This window comes from Akebia trifoliata, chromosome 8 (genome assembly GCF_017979445.1).
Source record: "Akebia trifoliata isolate Shusen 1 chromosome 8, ASM1797944v1, whole genome shotgun sequence".
NCBI lineage: Eukaryota > Viridiplantae > Streptophyta > Magnoliopsida > Ranunculales > Lardizabalaceae > Akebia > Akebia trifoliata.
In genome coordinates, this window is record NC_141382.1 from 2,870,099 (window position 1) to 2,887,701 (window position 17,603).

Consider the following 17,603-nt stretch of genomic DNA (forward strand, 5'->3'; position numbering starts at 1 on the left):
ATTGGAGGATTTTGTGCGATTTTTTTAAACACATATTTTTCTATCTTTCACTAAAAGCCCCTAATTATTAACTAATTATAAAGACTTCCAATAGAACCCACTACCCGGTGATTTTGAATTTAATATGAAATGGGAAATACTTCCCTTACCGACATAATAAGCTTTAATGCTTACTAAGGGTTGTTTGGCTAAAGTAATGTACCACATCAGCAGTCCAACACACCACTTTTTTTTTTTAAACACATCTTTTTCTATTTTTCACTAAAGGCTTCTAATTATTAACTAATTACACAGACCTCTAACAGAACCACGACATGGTGATTTTAAATTTAAAATATCAATTCAATATGAAATGGGAAGTACTTCCCTTACAAACATAGTAAGCTTTAATAGTTATTAAGGGTCATTTGCCTAAAATAGATTATCACATCAGCAGTCCAACACCACAGCCCTCTAAACTTCGTCCAAAAATTCATAATAATAATAATAATAAATTATTTTAAATTATTTTGAATTTGATCTAAGATTTTGAAAATCATCGTGTGTATCAAAATTCCTCATAACTCCCAAACCTAAAATTGAAATTTAAAGGTGAAAAATGATTTTTATTTTTTATTTTTTTTTCAATTTAAAATAATTTATTATTATTATTGTTATTATTATTATAAGTTTTTGAATAAAGTTTAAAGGGTTGTGGTGTTGGACTATTGATGTGGTAATCTATTTTAGGCAAACAACCCTTAATAAGTATTAAAGCTTACTATATTTGTGAGGGAAGTATTTCCCAATTTCATATTGAATTGATATTTTAAATTCAAAATCAGCATGTAGTGGGTTCTGTTAGAGGTCTTTGTAATTAGTTAATAATTAGAAGTCTTCAGTGAAAAATAGAAAAAGATGTGTTTAGAAAAACAAGTGGTGTTGGACTGCTGACGTGGTACATTACTTTAGCCAAACAACCCTTAGTAAGTATTAAAGCTTATTATGTTTGTAAGGGAAGTATTTCCCATTTCATATTAAATTGATATTTTAAATTCAAAATCACCGGTTAGTGGGTTCTATTGGAGGTTTTTGTAATTAGTTAATAAGTAAGGGCTTTTAGTAAAAGATAGAAAAAAGATGTGTTTAAAAAAAATCGCACAAAATCCTCCAATAGGATTGCGAGGTCATACTTGGTCACCGAACGGTGCGTCAACAAAATCGCACTCGAAAAGAGTGTAACAACAAAGGGACCAACCACTTGCAACCTCAAGTTTTTGTTGCACTCAAACCAAAAACAATTATTCATATTTTTGTTTTTTAATTACTAACTACTTTTACTAGTTGCACCCCACAGAAGAAGTCTTTACAATTTTCTTCGACTTAATTCCTCATGCTTTGCTCTTACTCTCTCGCTGTGGTAACCAATCGTAGTTCCATGCAACATTGCAACCGTGTATTGTGCAATTAAAAGGAGTGCAATGTTGTGATTGTCAAATCTCACTAAACCTAGATTTTGGAAAAACCTCATCCTATTCTTGAAGTAAAATTCTGAAAAACTTTTATCTCATAATTTTTATTGAGACTTTTGAATGATGCTTATCTCGAGATGACACAAGTTTAATTGAGATAAAAGAAGATTTGTATCCATCCAATATATATACCACACTTCGTGAGCTCCCGACATAATGAAATAAGAACAACGGTTAACACACCAAAAAATAAGCTTAATTGGTGATTTCTAGTCATTGGAATACAAGTGCAATATTATTATGGGCTTTATGAATAGATCTTAGATTTCACTGAGTAAAATACTTGCTTCTTATAGCCTATCAGAAAAATTTAAAAAAATATTACAATATCAGAAAACATTCTATCTTTTTCTCTATATTTTAACTACAAACACACAACACACAACATTCTTATGAACACTTGCATCTCTGAATCTAATGCATGGACTTCAACCTTACTTTTCAAGCTTTTTAATTTATCTTCTTTGGAAGTTGAGGAACTTAATGCCGTAAGCGAAGACGAAAAAGAATGTCAGAACGAAGGCAACGTGAGCCAGGCCAACGTATCCAAGGAAGTCGTGCTCCCAGCCATAAAAATCCTTCAAGTATTGCTTCACCGTTGGCCTCAGTACCTGCCCGGGAATCTCAAGCGGATTGTTCTTGTCTCCAAACTGACAAGTGACGAGGCCGTAGATCGTCCAAGCAACTGGAGAACCCCAGTAATACCATCTCCACCATATTGGGATTTGCTGCAAAGATTTGAGTGAACGCGTCAGATCCCAATAAAAAAGGAAACAATGTCTAATGTGTGTGATTGTAGCATTTAATTCTCAATGATCACAGATTAGATGGTTCGGATTAGAAACGAATTCACTGAATGTGATGAATCCATGTGTCCACAGAAATACAAAATTACCATTCTAAAAAAAAAAACAAAAAAGCAAAGGAATCAAGCATTCAACGAGGGGATTAATGATAACAGGTTCTATTATTAAGCAAAACTTGGGAGGATATATTTTAAGTTACCCTTTTGGTAGTCTGCATGCAACAACAGCTTACCTTGTAGGTGTGGACCCACCATTAAATGGATCCTAAAAAATAGACTTGAAGGAAAGATATTAACCATGTATTCTACTATTTTGGACCAGTAAAATTAAGGCCAATGGTCCTGAAAAAGTCTATGAGATAACTGGTTTTTGATTGGTTGAATTTTGATGAGGAGATCTTCCTAGTGTGACCCATCACATCAAGTAGTTGAAGAACCCTACATTTCATGTGAATCATGTTCAATAGTAGAAGGAAGTAATTTAAAAACTGTGATGGTCTGAACTAATTTCCAAGTAAATGGGTTTGGTTCATATATGAAAGAACCATCAGTTTGTGCTTCAACCATTGAACCAATTAAAAATATAAAATTTTGGGGAAAAAAAAATTCTTGTCAATATAAAATTTTTAGGAAACACATAATTTCCAGAAATAATCAAATCCTAATAGTATAGATATGATGTTATAAAGAGAATTACAGAACGTGCTTAGGAAAAAAAATGCCTTAATCACAATGCATAATCTAAGTAGGCCTAGTTGCAAGTCCAATGAAAAAATTAATTACACCTTGAGATAGAAGAAAACAATCAGAAATATTATATGATCAAAAGATTTAAAGCAGGTAATTTCTAATCATATCTTCTTTAGAACTCTTTAATAAATGCAAATTGGTCAGACCAAATTGAACCAGGGTGAGACCAATTTGAGAAATTTTCACTTATCTATTCAGAAAACATTGAGTTTGAGTTTGAGATTACGTACTGTCCTAGGGATGAGGAAACCAGAGAACAAATTCCAGAAGTTTAAGAGGAAGGACATAACAATGGCAGCTATTTGGTGGCCTGGAGTCAGTGCTACAACCATCATCCCATACAGTACAAAGTAGACGAAGCACATGAATATGAAATAGTAGAACCAGAGAAACTTGGCAGCATCCCATTCGAACCCTATCATAGAGTAGAGGAGAAGAGTGTAAACGATGGTTTGAATAGCCAGGTAAATTGTCTCAATGGCAACCTGCGTAAGAGAGGGAGAGAGATTAGGGATTAGTTCTCTTGAATATTCATCATAAGAAGAGAGATTAAAACCTTCCTATATAGAAAATAATGTGATCGTGTAACAGTTACATTTTTGTCATTCAATTTGTTAAGAAAAATTTACCAAAATTCTCTTGCTTAAAAATGTTTATAATGTGTAGGAAAATATTTCAAAATACAGGTAAATATGATGCAGAAAAGAACTAGGAGAGCAAATTTTTTTTTTTGCTATACTCTAGTTTTCTTAATCAGTTTCTCTTACCTGAGCAAATGCGTAAGGCAATGGTGAATACATTCCTGCAGCTTTTTCACGGTAGAAAACTGTTCTCTCGATTGCTACAACAGACTGCACAGCAGAAGCATTGGTGGCTCCAAGGAAAAAAACAGCAGCATACATAGCTCCCACAATATTTCTCAGGTCTTGCTGTTTGTTTCTGATGACATAAAAGAATGCAATAAACTTCAGAGTTCAGACATATAACTAAGTCTCAAAGAGCTGAAGAATGATTCGTCAGAGTTTACATAAGATTATGACTTCTTTAAAAGTTCAAACATACCCATTATTCTTAGAATATTTTATGACATCCAAAATCTCAACAACTAAAAACAAAACCTTGCATTTGACCAGGTCAATCTAGGCAAAAAATTTCCCTTCACCATAATCTCTTTTTTTTTTTTTTTGCCTATTCGGGGTGGTGGGTGGGGAGGGGTAAATATCATAATCCAATTATTGCTATTTTAGAAAGGTAAGGGTGCTCAATACTCAGATTAATCATTGGAATTTTCTTCAATCTTCACTTACCAACTTAGTGAGATTTTAATTATGGACAACAATTATATTCTACAATACTTAGACTATTGTTTTTTACATTTTATTAGGAATAACTACAGAAAGTAGAAGAAAAAAGAACTGAAACACTTACATCTGACCTCCTTTGTTCCAAAAGATGACACCAAATAGAATACCAATAATTACTGTCATGAAGAATCGAATTGCATTATATTGTGAGTTCCTCCAGTATGACCAGTGCTGTTTCCAGAAACAAGCAATGCATTGAGTAGTAAAGCTTTGGGAGTATTCAGTAGGGAAGTAAAGGTCTTCGGAACCAGGATTTGGAGTGCTTAGTTCTTTGATAAGTTCCTGATTACTCCTGAAAAGGTATCAATAGGAAGATGTGTATAATAAGATAATAATCAGAAAAGTGTACAACCAGACAGCTATTGAATTAAAATAACATGTTTCACTTACTGATAGAGGCTGGAATTGGCATAAATTTCTGCAAAATCTGTATCAAGTTGAGTCTCAACAGCAGCAGAACTGACATCCAGCATCCATGTGGCAGGATTATAACCATCTTTGATCTTGGGAACACCTGGAATAGCCTGCAAGAGGTAACAATAATAAGAAGTCAGACCTCAAAGATGAAACGGGGTCTAGGCATTAGAGGCTTTAGGATTATGAACTCGGCACTACTAGGTAAATGGTTATGGAGGTTTGGAGTAGAGCGATCATGCTAGTGGAGGAAAGTCATTAAGGCAAAGTACGGAGAGAAGCCTTTTGGAGGGAAATGGGAGAGGTTAAACCTTCCTACAAATGTAGTGTCTAAAGGTATTGCTACCCAAATTCTGCAGGAACATTGCTTTTAGGGCGGGTAAAGGGAATCGAGTAAGATTTTGAGAGGACCATTAGTGTGGTGACATACCCTTTTCTTCACAGTTCCCAGCTTTTTTTCTATCTCAAATAAAAAGAATTTACCAGTTGAAGCCTTCATGATTCGGAATGGAAGTGATTTATCATGGGGGCTGGGGCTTGGGCTTTAGAAGATGTTTCAATGAGTGGGAGGTCCATGAGCTAGCCAACCTCTTCAATCAGAAGAGGACCAAAGGGAATGGACAGGAAAATGGGAGAAATATTTTTAGGTCCAATCATTTACTCTACGTTAGCCTACTCTGATAACTTAAAAGGTATGTCTATTAGCATTCTCTAGAACAAGTTTAACTGCTAAGTAGTTGGGCATGTTTCTTTCATAAAAACCTTGAATTTATTAAGAAAATAACACGGAAAATAGAAAAGAATACTCACTTCAAAATATTCTACAAGCTTGTGAGAATTGCGACCAAGAGGTCCAGCATAAATGACTCTTCCTCCTCTCTTCATCAACAGTAGCTGTAAGAAAAATGACATCAAGTTAAAAAAAAAGTATCACAATTGCAAGATAATCATTGATAGAAGACTTCAAAAAACAAAGCCTATAAAATTGAGTCATACCTCATCAAAAGCTTCAAAAATGTCAATGCTTGGTTGGTGAATTGTGCAAACAACAGTTCTTCCTGTATCTACTGTATTTCTAACAGTCCGCATAACAATTGCCGCAGCCCTAGCATCAAGTCCTGACGTTGGCTCATCCATGAAGATGATGGATGGATTAGCAACCAATTCTACAGCTATTGTGAGTCTCTTTCTCTGTTCAGTTGAAAGACCATCTACTCCAGGAAGGCCAACAAGAGCATTCCTCAGCGGATTAAGCTCAACCAAGTCCATCACTTCATCAACAAACATCTAAATAAAGGAAAAAATCACAATCAACAATATTTCCCCTCAAGGACAACTTCATAATGCTGCTATACACGGTGAAGATAGATCTTTGATCGATAAATATTTTTGGAAATTGAGATTCATGAAAGAGGGATGAATAGAAACATCCTACCAACCTTTCGTGTTTCCTTGTTTACTTCGGAAGCAAGACGCAGCCAGGCTGAGTACAAAAGAGACTCATAAACAGTAACATATGGGGAATGGATATCGTTCTGTTCACAATAACCGCTAACCCGAGCAAATGTTGCTTGGTTCTTTGGGTAACCAGAAATGTTAATACTTCCTTCAATGTACCCACCAGTCTTTCTTCCCGCCAGCACATCCATCAAAGTGGTCTTCCCAGCACCACTGACACCAACTAGTGCTGTCAGAACACCTGGTCTAAAAGCACCACTGATATCTCGTAGCAATTGGAGACGGCTTTCTTCAACTCCTTGGGTCTTCATTTCCTGTAGAAGAAAACCAAATCATCACTGTATTCAGAAAGTTTTCAAGAATATCTCTTACTCAAGATGATAGCTAATGCTAATTAATTTTGTCTACTCAAAGCTATATTAAACTTCTTTGATGTGTGAAAACTTCAATTTATTGCAACTAAAAGATAAATGAATGGGCATCTGTACCCGATAATAAAATGTATCATGTTTCTTATAATCTCAAAATCTTCATCATAAACAATAGAAGATGGGATTAGTATTTTGAAAACTGAGGGAAAATTGATAGTCCCCCTTTATAGCATAGCGCTAAGGCAAAAGTGTGGTGCTTGGTGAGTCACAATCCATTGTTCCAATCTTAAAGACTGGTGCATTCAGTTTAGGTTAAAAATAGTTTTTAATCCACCAGTAGCAAACTAAGAAGGAAAGTGCTATTTATAAAACAATTTGTGCCAACTTCAGGACAAGAAAAAAAAACTTCTGTCATCATATTTTGAGAAACCATGCTATCTCAAGTGATGTTGTGTGGACAAAATTGGAAAAGGAGAGGAAGAAGGAAATCTCAACATGGTACTCATTAACTCGAGACAAGTGACTTACAGCAGGCATATCGACATAGTAGTTCACATGATTGAATGCAAGTGACAGAGGCTCAAAAGGTAAAACCATTCCTCTTCTAGGAGCATGATCTGCACCGGAACTCTCTGGAGCATTCCCCATTCCTGTAATTTTTTACGTAATGTCAGTCATGAGAATCAATATATCATAGTACAGGTATAAAAGTGCAATATCAGTGTGCAACTCGTGTCCATGATATTATGTGACTGTAAGCGTTGCAGATTTTTCATTCTTTTTTCTCTGTTTTATTTTTTATTTATAGATGTGATGTGATATTAAATACTAAAACTGGAGTAGTTTTAAACAGTGTAACTTCTATTTGTGTTGTGAATGATCTGGAAGTTCGTAGCATACAGACTCAGTTACCGTTAGACTTTATTAATGGACCTTCTATACATTGATCACGTCTTGGCTATGTTGAATAATGTATTTTCATACTATCCTTTTCTTTTTTGGTGGGAATGGAAATGAAACTATGACCCATTTGTGAAAGAATTCATCAAATATTAGTTTCTTGCTACTGACTTCCAAGATTATATTTTGCATATTTTCCAGCATTATTGAAAGACCATCTTCACTGACTGGTAATACCTTTTTTGTGAACAGAAGTACATGTTCGGAAATATGTAAGCACTACTTTTTTTCAAAAACTTGTCTCCTTTTAGGAAATCATATTTCCCATTGTAAGCACTTTCCCTTCATGAGATCTCGCCAAATGTACACTCTTTGTAATTCTACAATTTTTCACCTATTGCACACTGCTCAATGGGAGAAAATGTAAAAGCAAATTCACTTTTGAATCTACTATGTTTGTTGGGATGACTCCTGTTATGAGCACTGTTCAGTAATTACAATAAATTTAGTTTATTAGGATTGAATTGTATCTGATTAGGATTCTTAGAGATTTGATTGAAGATGTGATTGATTAGATCGGTTTGACTTTCCTATTTTATCTTTAGAAAGTAGGTCATAAACAAGGTTTGGAGATTTAAGTTGAAGAAGAAGAAATATTTGGAGCAGTCCATTAGTAGGTTGTGCCCCCATCAAAGAAGCACTGTGGAGGGCGCCCACCTCAAAGTGGTCATATCAATAAATGTATTAGTTTTTTCTATTTTTCTTTTTTAATTTTTCCAATTCATAACAACTCCAAAATCCTACTTTACATCCCTAATAGCAGGTGGCATGTGCAAACGCGCATGTATTACAAATATTAAGATATGTGTAAGATTAAATTTGATTAAATTAATTTAAATACTTATTTCAGAATATTAAATAGATAAACCAATTTTGTATCATAGCTTATAATCTAATATATTGCAAGGATATTTTTGTAATTTAAAATATTAATTAGGATGACCTTGAATTTGAATCGAACCCTTATCTCATTATAATAATGAAGATTAAAAGGTTTTTGTAATTTCAACAAATTATCTTTGCATCAGACCTTAATCTCATTTCAATATCGAAGATTAAAAGGATATTTTTGTAATTTTAACAAATTAACTGACATGATTGTAAGAGTCATGTGTTCGCAATTTTATTCATTTTAACAACAACAAAAAAATCCTAATAATTACTAAGTATAAATGCAGTGCGGGGACATTATTGAAGAAATTTTGGTGTCAACAATCCTCTAATTCGCCTTTTCTCATTATAATAGTAAAGATGACTCATAATTTAGTAAAGATTTCTAATAATCCAGCTATTTTAATTTTTAAATCGTTATCATTCATCTCTCCATCTCAGTATACAGTATGAAACTAGGTGAGACCAAAACAGGCAAAGAAAGGTAAAACCTCTAACCTTCTGACATAGGAGGTGCAGATGCAGAGCTGATTTCAGTGATTGTGGATCTGTGTACTCCAATGGATAAAGATCCCTTCTTACTCACTTCGTCACCATCCTCCTCCACAATTGTAGAATTAGGGTCACCCAAAGCTGCAAAGCAGTTCCAGGAAAATGATTTAACATATGGATCTTATTTCCTTGGAAGAACCCCAGATTTATTAAAATGAGAAGTGATGGCTTACGATTCAAATAAGTCAGTGCTGCAACAAAACAAACATTGAAGAGAAGAGAAAACCCGAGGAGTGCCCCAATACAAATCCAATACCAATACTCCTCCAAAAACATGCCACTGCTCTTGAGAAGGGCCTTCCCAACAGTAGGTTGACCAGTGAGAGGGTCATTGAAAGACTTTCAAAGAAAAATAAAATAGTATCCGATCAGTAAATAGTATCAATCTTGGATGATGGTTACTAGCAACAGAACCAACAACCCATAGACAGTTAACACTTACATAGTGTAAGGACAAGGAAAAGTAAAAAAATTATAGGTTATAGTATTCAATCAAGAAAAAAAAAATCATTGTCTAACTTTAAAATCTTACAATGTTCCATCGGTCATCAAGAAATTCGTTGATGGCTATGGCATTCTGTCCATACATCATAGGAGAAATATAGTAGGCCCAACTCATCCATGGCTCAAGGTCATCTGCAGACAGAAATGGCTGCTTAGAATCACATTTAAAAAAAAAAAAAATCACCAGATATTTAACGGTGAAAAGACCAACTGCTAACCTTTGGCAACAATGTAACCTCCAAGAACAAAAACCATTAGTAAGGTAAATGTACCAAGCGTGTTTGCAACAACCATTGTTCTTCCAAGTGAGGCAATGAACCGAAAGAGAGAGAGAGCCATCTGATGTATACCAAAGAATGCCAAGACCTGTCGGAAAAACCTAAACATATAGAAGATGTGTCAACAAAAAGAAAAGAATCTCCAACTTATATGGCCTCATCATGTGTATGTGATGAATATATGGGTCCATGCACATGAAATTACTTCAGGTAAATAGGAAGACTGAAAGTGTATTTACCGGCTCGCAGCAGGAGCAAACCCAATCGTGTAATAAGTAAGAATGATCCATATCCCTGATTCCATCAATGAGACCGGAATCCTGAGAAGCCAAATTGGTAATGCAAAAGCCCATGCAGGGTAGAACAAGAAATCTCTTTGTTTATAGAACACAGGAAGCCTGGAAACAGTCATTGGAAGCTCTGACATCCCATTGAACATCACATTCATCAGACTGAAAAAAAGTGCTCCATAATATTTCCCTCCATCTTCCATTGTACCTGGTTTCATTTCTGTTCTGAAGAACACCGTAAATGCAATTATCGACATTATTGTTAATTGGGTGGTTTTGAATATATAGACAAAAGAGTTTCGCTTCATTAGCAACCATTCCCTTGAGAAGCATGCCCTGAAGAGTTCCCGCTTTGAGATACCATATTTTTCAGTCACTAGTGCGGCAGGGTGAGCTTTGGATTTATCATAAGGAACTTTAAGATCCATTGAAAGTTGTTGACCAATGTGGAAAGATTTGAAGGACAGAGCGAACTCAGCTACAGAGACATAAGTGTAAGGTTGGTTCTTTTTGAACCAATATTGTGCTTGGTCCTTCTTGGAAGTTACCTCTTGTAGAAAGTCTGCAACTCCTTTCCTTTCCGGACATTTGAAGCCCATGAATTCGAAAAACTCAAGGACATTCTCACGTGGACCTTGATATACAATCTGGCCCTCTGAAAGAAGAATTATATCATCAAAAAGTTCAAATGTCTCGGGTGCGGGCTGAAGAAGAGAAATAATCATGGTTACATCCATAATATGAACCATTTGCCTCATAAACTTAACAATCTGAAAAGTCGTGGAACTGTCCAGTCCAGTCGATATTTCATCCATAAAGAAAGCTTTTGCCGGTCCAACCAACATCTCTCCTGCACTTGGACCAACCGATTTCTGTTAGATTGCTGGTGAATAGTTAAAAATGACAAGTTTCATGCTACATTGCTAAGAAAAAAAAAAAAAAAAAAGAGCTGCTATTGGCAGCACAATTTTTACTTTTACACCCCAATTTCTTAAATTATTTATCACACCTCAATTAAAGATTAAACACACCCTTCAAGAAGTACAGCTCAAATTATAATCTCAACATTACAAAATATTATAACACTTGTTCAAACAATTTCAGTAGTTGTTTACATTTAAGATTAGGCTCATATAAAATCCTAAACCCAAAAACAATAATTCTAGCAAAAAAAAAGCTGAGAGCATTTAGATATACCAGTAGTCACACGCTTCTTTTGTCCACCGGAGATGCCCCTTCTCATCTCATCGCCCACCATAATATCCGCACAGATATCCAATCCAAGTAGCTATTAGAAAATTGTTAAAAAGGAAGGCTTGTCAGACTCTCGGCTTGTTAAACGAGAAACAGAATTAACTGAAAAAAAAAAAAAAAAAAAAAAAAAAACCTTAAGAACATAATCTGTTCCCAGATTGGTTTCCTGGCCAGCCATTGCTGTGGCTTTCATGAAGGCATCAATTTCAGGATCGGGTTTAATTCCTGCTGACTTTTCACGTCTTGACATCTCTGCCAACATTTGGTATCTGGTTCCGACTCCTAAGCAACGCCCAGAGAAATCCAACGTCTCTCTGACTGTCATCTCACCGTGGTGAAGATCATGTTGGCTAATATATGCAGATGTTCTTTGAGGGATGAATTCTGACAGATCATGGCCACAGTAGGAAACCTTCCCAGTTACCTGTTGAATGTTGATCATACCAACTTAGTAACAAACAGAAACCAACCTATACAACTATCACCAGCATCATTACTATAAAAGCCTTATCCCAAAAAATTTAGATTGGTAACCCACACAAATATACATGTCAGTATTAAATTTTAACATATTTCCACAAAATATTCTTCTGATAAGTTTTCCAAGAAATATTTTCATATTCATGTGGCCCGACATAAAATTTAACTGACAATTTCTTTTTGTATATATTTTAGTCAAAGTCACTATTTATTTCGTAAATATTTTGTGAACACTAATTTTCAATGGAAATAATCAAATTTCAAGTATAAAAATGTAACATTTTGGTAGAACAGTACGATAAACAGTAAAAGCAAACCAAAATATTCTTTTTTTGTAAATTATATATAATATTCATTTATTGATAGAGAATCAAATTATGATTAGATGGATATCTATGTATCATCTTATTTTGACATTGTCCAAATATATCATTATCAGAAATTCAGAAGCGCGTGTACATACAATTATCTATTTTTTAACTTCTAATTAGTTGATTACATTAGTAGTTTATACACATTTAAAAATTACACTCGCACACACAATAACGTGAGAATTTGGTACTTAATAGTTTATTCATTTAAGCCATTGCTTTACATATTAAGGTGTATGTAGTTAATGTGACACTATTATACTCATTTTCATATTAATTGTTTTTGGCTGTCGAGATTTTAAATATGAATGTATAGCAGAATGTGACAAATCTTCATTTCCACCCTCTGTTATTCTACTTTGATGACTTCTGAGTATGCTTCCATATCAATTTTATCATTTCCAATGATTTTAATGAAAACTTCCTTAAGATTTCCATCATTCCACAATATTTCAATCATCTCCATGAAAATTGCATTAATAGGCACTGGAACCCAATTGTAATTCTTTGATGCATGCGTAAATAAATATAAACATGCTGAGGAAGACAAACCCTTAGATCATTATCAAGTTTCCCTGCAAGTGCCTGCAATAGTGTTGTTTTCCCTGAGCCCGGAGGTCCAAGTAGAAGTGTCATCCTAAAAGTAACAAAATCAATAAATACATAAAGATAAGGAAATTGTATGGAAGCCATATTAACATATTTATGCCAAAGTTTTGCATCAGAAAATAGTGAACAAAATACCAATGTCACAAAAAGGAAAAACTTTACTAGTTCATAAACATACCTTGAAGGTCTTACTATCCCACTCACATCACAAAGTATCTTCTTAATCCTTTTCTTGGATGGGAAAAGTCGAATCAGCCCAAGAATGGCCTATAACCAATTAAAATTGAAACAAAACAATGATTTGTTAGTACAAAAAAGAAACTCTCCTGATCATCCAGTTTCAGATTTTTGACAAAGCTTCTTCAAATTCCCATTTACAATAATAAAATGAAAATGAGAAGAAAAAAAAAAGACATTGTTTGTTTGCAACTATTTCCAATCATAAGAGTTGCTCTAAACTGTCTTCCTTCGACTCTGCGCTACACACTGCACTGACATGGAAGTATATATAGAACCATAGATTTTTTACCTCGATATACAAAGAAAAATATATATGGTTCTCAGCACAGTGTTGAGGACAGTGTCGAAGGAAGTCATTTCAGCATTTTCCTGATCATAATAAGAGTAGAACCATTACCTCTATAGTGTTGAGTGTAGAATTGTACAGAGTAGGAAGTGCCCTGCTCCCAATATATGCATCTGCTTCTATTGATAAATGATCAAACCGAACTGTAATCTTAGGAATCTCAATTCCCACCCTATTCGGTAAAAGAAAAAAAATTTAATTAGTTAATCATCATAAACATAATTCAAAATTAAAATATTTACCAAATAGGAATCACTGGGGAAAAAGTTATTGATTTACAAAACGGAAAAAAAAATTTAACCGTTTACTAAAACAGAAAATATTTTTTCTATTTTTATTAAGCTCAATTTTTTTCCGTTTTGAACAAATATTCAAACAGAACAGTAATTGCCCTCTAATATTTTTCTAGGAGCTTCACAATTCTTAAATGGTCTGATCCTTTCAGAATCATCATTAATAGAATTGTTATCTTCTAAAGCAGGGGAAAACTTAACTGTTTTATAGAGAAAAAAATTTAATCGTTTACTAAAGCAGATATGTTGGCTGGCTTACCTAAATGTTCACAGAAAATTCTGAATTCCCTCTTCCAATACACTATTCATTTTAATTTGGAAGATATTAAATTATAATTTTCAAAATTAAATATTTTTCCAAATAGGAAAAAGAAAAATTAAGTTTCTAAAAAATACCACTTGAGAAGGGTATTTTTGTAATTCAACTATTTTTTCCATATTTGGTAAAAAAATTAATCCCGAAAATGGTAATTTTACGGTTTTCGGAATTAAAATGAACGGTGCGTTGGAACTCGGAACGGGAATTTCATAATTTTTCTCTACTTTTTGACAATTTCCCCTAATATTTTCCATTTAATTATTACCACATAAAGCATAGAAAGTAATTCCGAAATAGTACATTTCCATTTCAAAATAAAAATGAATATTACTCACAACGGTAATCTTGCAATTTTCAATTACTGTTTTGGTCAATAGGGTAATTTACTACTACATAAGGCATTGAAAGAAATTAATTCCGAAATCGTAAATCATCGATTCAAAATTAAAGAGAGTTTTATTGACACACCAACTTTTGCTAACAGCACCCTAATTCATATTTAATTTAGGGTTGCAACCTGGGCAGTCTAGCCTGAACTCAACCTAAATGATGGGCAAGCCAGGGCCGAGTTATCTAGAATGCATTGAGCTAGGTTAAAATATCTCAACCCGATTTCAATTTGGGTTGAGTTTGGGTTGAGGGTACGAGAAACCTGACTCAACCCGATGCTATATTCTAATATATATATATAAATATTTTTATATTACCTATAAAATAAATTATTTAGTTTTTTATTCCATCTTATTATGATTTGTGGAAAATTGGTTAATATTAATGTGAAGTTTGGTTTATTATGATTTTCTAAATATTCTCTCAGCGATGGATTTAAAGGTTGTATGCCATTTTATTTACTAGTAGTTTTGTTTTTTTTATATATTTTTTTTAAATAAAAAAAAAATATATAAGAAATTTATTTGCTAAGCAAAATAAAATTAGGGTTATTCAACGAGTCCAACCCACACAAATCGCCTAAAATTACCTAACTCGGGCTAACCCAAATTTAAAAAATTAAGTTCAGGTTGAGATTGGGGTAGTGAGCTTAGGCTTAATGGTCGAGTTGAGTTGAGCTCAGGCTTAGGGTTCTACTACTTGGGTTTACCCTCCAACCTGCCCAGGTTGCACCCTAATTTAAATCACTAAAGAATTAGCACACATCTTGGGTGCTATTAGTAAAAGTTGGTGTGGCAATAGAAGCTCTAAGTTAAAAACGTATAGTACCAGAACGGTAATTTAGCGATTTTAAATTACTGTTTTGGTAAATTGTGTAAAATTACCGATCAGTTCTATCTCTGATTCTGCGAAGTAATCGCTCATTATCTTCTTCAACGACCTTGAGAATGTTTTCCATGAGTTGCTTCTTGTCGTGCATCTCAAGATTTGTAACATCAATTTCATGGCGACGAATATTTCCATCTTCAAGCACTTGTTGCAGAATCCCCTTTCGCATTCGATCGTAAGTTGGGAGCTTTTCGATTGCTGCCCATTTGAGCTCCTCTTCGTCATTATCTTCGTGTCGAACACTTCTCTGGAACACATCTGGTGGAGCAGTCCAGACCTCTCGAATACTTGCTCTAGCACTGCTTGTTGAGCTCCAATTCCTTCGACTGCTTATACTTCTTGCTAGATCGTCTCCAGCTAAAGCAGTCGCCATAGTTAGATCCGAATTATTGCAGAGATGAGATTTAGAGTTTAAGAATGTTTGGTTATGAAGAAAACATCGCTAGATAAATTGAGAGAAAGAGAGATGGGAATGAAGAAATGTGTGAGTGAGATCGGGTTTAAATATTGTGGAAATTTGAAATCAGATGTTGAATCCAAGTTTCTTGGTCAAAATCCAATCTTTCGAGACGGTTTGAATTTTATTCGTAAATATTGATACCCTTTAAGATAAGATGAAGCTTCATCAATGGCGACATTTCAACTAACGGAAGAGAGCTGTCAGTCTCCCTCTCTCCATCTATCTATCTATCTCTCTATGACCCTAACGGAAGATAACTGTCAATCTTTCTCTCTCTATCTGTGTTTGGAAAAATAAATTTCCAAGAATTTAAATTCAAGCGTGCGAGGCGGAAAGTGGAAAACCAGTTTCCTTATCTGGCGACGTCTAAATCATCTGGAAGGTCAAACAGTCAAGGTGGCTTATTTGATAGGGTCGCGCGCACACCCTAAATGCTCATTGTACCCACGTACACGTTGCACCTCCCTAAATATTTATATTTCTCATTTTACACATCTGATTCAGGTAATATTATCTAGGGTAAATTTTTTTTTATAAGTATATTATCTAGGGTAAATTACACTTAGACTTCCTCTAATTTGACATAATTTCTTTTTGATCCCCTAATGTTTTGATAATTACACTTACTTCATTTATAGTTATGTAAGGAGTTGACTTACCCATTTTCATGAAATTACCGTCAACTTAACAGTTAAATTCCTTTTATAAAGACCGTTTATCCTTTTTAAAATGTTTTTTTAATAAATCAAAATATGCCCATTGAAAAATGAGTTCAATGAATGTCTATGGCATTTTAATTATTGAGTTAAAATTTGTATTTTTTAATAAAAAATAATATAAAATAAGAGGGTAAAATAGTAAAATAACATCTAAATTTTAATCCTGTTAGTGAAAAGCGAGGTAAGTGCAATTATCAATATATCAAGAGTCAAAATGGAATTATACCAAATTATAAGGTTCAAAGTGTAATTTACCCTATTATCTAATGCTCTTTGCACCCATCCATAGTAGTTATTGAACAATAACCCCAAATTCTAACCAATAATACAAGTTTTGTACCCATGTTAAGTCGTGATGTCCAACAATTGCATTGAGGTGGTATTAACAAACACGCAATAAGTTTACAATAAAAAATTATTATTTTCAAGTGGACCGTAGTTTGTCTTTGAGAATGATATAGTCCTAATTTTGAACATTTAGAAGTATTTTTTTATTTATTTCACTGATTTATAACAAAGTCAAATTTTATCATAAAATTGGTTTGATCAACGAATCATTGGTTTTGTGAATTTATTTCTCCATAAAAATAAATAAGGCAATTTAAGACTAAAGTATAGATTTTTTTTTTTTTTAATAAATATAAATCCATCCAATCAAATTGAACTAAGGTTCCAGTCATAGTCCAACCAATAAGATAATTCTTTGGTTCAATCATTAATTCAATTTTAAATACATTGTGAAAATTTATCAAATTGGTCGAACTATGCTTGTTTAGTTTAGTTTAATTGGACTAATTTATATTTATTATCAATATATATTTACGTAAAAAAAATTTCTTAAAATTACTTTCATTAATTTTCAAAGAAAAATAACATTTACAAAAAATAATCTTGAGTGAAAAGCATTTATGATTCCTATCCATTTTCACTTTAAGATATTTTATATGAGGTCATTTCATCATGATTCTTTATAAAAGTTCAATATTAATTAAAAAATAATAATTATAGTGAGTATTTTTCTTTTATAGATTAAAGTCAAGTATCATTTTTGCACTCTCCTTTAATCAAGAAGCACTTTTGCTTCTT

General features: G+C 33.5%; 1 protein-coding gene across 1 annotated transcript in view; it reads right to left on the minus strand.

Annotated features, from left to right (window-relative positions):
- Positions 1-1,776: 1,776 nt before the first annotated feature.
- LOC147395456 (pleiotropic drug resistance protein 2-like) overlaps positions 1,777-17,603 on the minus strand; it is a 35,175-nt gene continuing 19,348 nt past the window's right edge. Inside the window, exons 21-40 of the mRNA XM_086452545.1 lie at positions 15,335-15,780; positions 13,500-13,620; positions 13,041-13,129; positions 12,806-12,890; positions 11,536-11,826; positions 11,346-11,436; positions 10,098-10,998; positions 9,799-9,959; positions 9,609-9,712; positions 9,250-9,415; positions 9,023-9,157; positions 7,202-7,323; positions 6,284-6,616; positions 5,841-6,131; positions 5,655-5,738; positions 4,821-4,954; positions 4,495-4,722; positions 3,834-4,005; positions 3,297-3,551; positions 1,777-2,239 (exon numbers count right to left, since the gene is read on the minus strand). Of these exons, the coding sequence (XP_086308671.1) occupies positions 1,967-2,239; positions 3,297-3,551; positions 3,834-4,005; positions 4,495-4,722; positions 4,821-4,954; positions 5,655-5,738; positions 5,841-6,131; positions 6,284-6,616; positions 7,202-7,323; positions 9,023-9,157; positions 9,250-9,415; positions 9,609-9,712; positions 9,799-9,959; positions 10,098-10,998; positions 11,346-11,436; positions 11,536-11,826; positions 12,806-12,890; positions 13,041-13,129; positions 13,500-13,620; positions 15,335-15,780 (4,482 nt within the window). The 3' untranslated portion in view covers positions 1,777-1,966. The remainder of the gene's footprint in view (positions 2,240-3,296; positions 3,552-3,833; positions 4,006-4,494; positions 4,723-4,820; positions 4,955-5,654; positions 5,739-5,840; positions 6,132-6,283; positions 6,617-7,201; positions 7,324-9,022; positions 9,158-9,249; positions 9,416-9,608; positions 9,713-9,798; positions 9,960-10,097; positions 10,999-11,345; positions 11,437-11,535; positions 11,827-12,805; positions 12,891-13,040; positions 13,130-13,499; positions 13,621-15,334; positions 15,781-17,603) is intronic.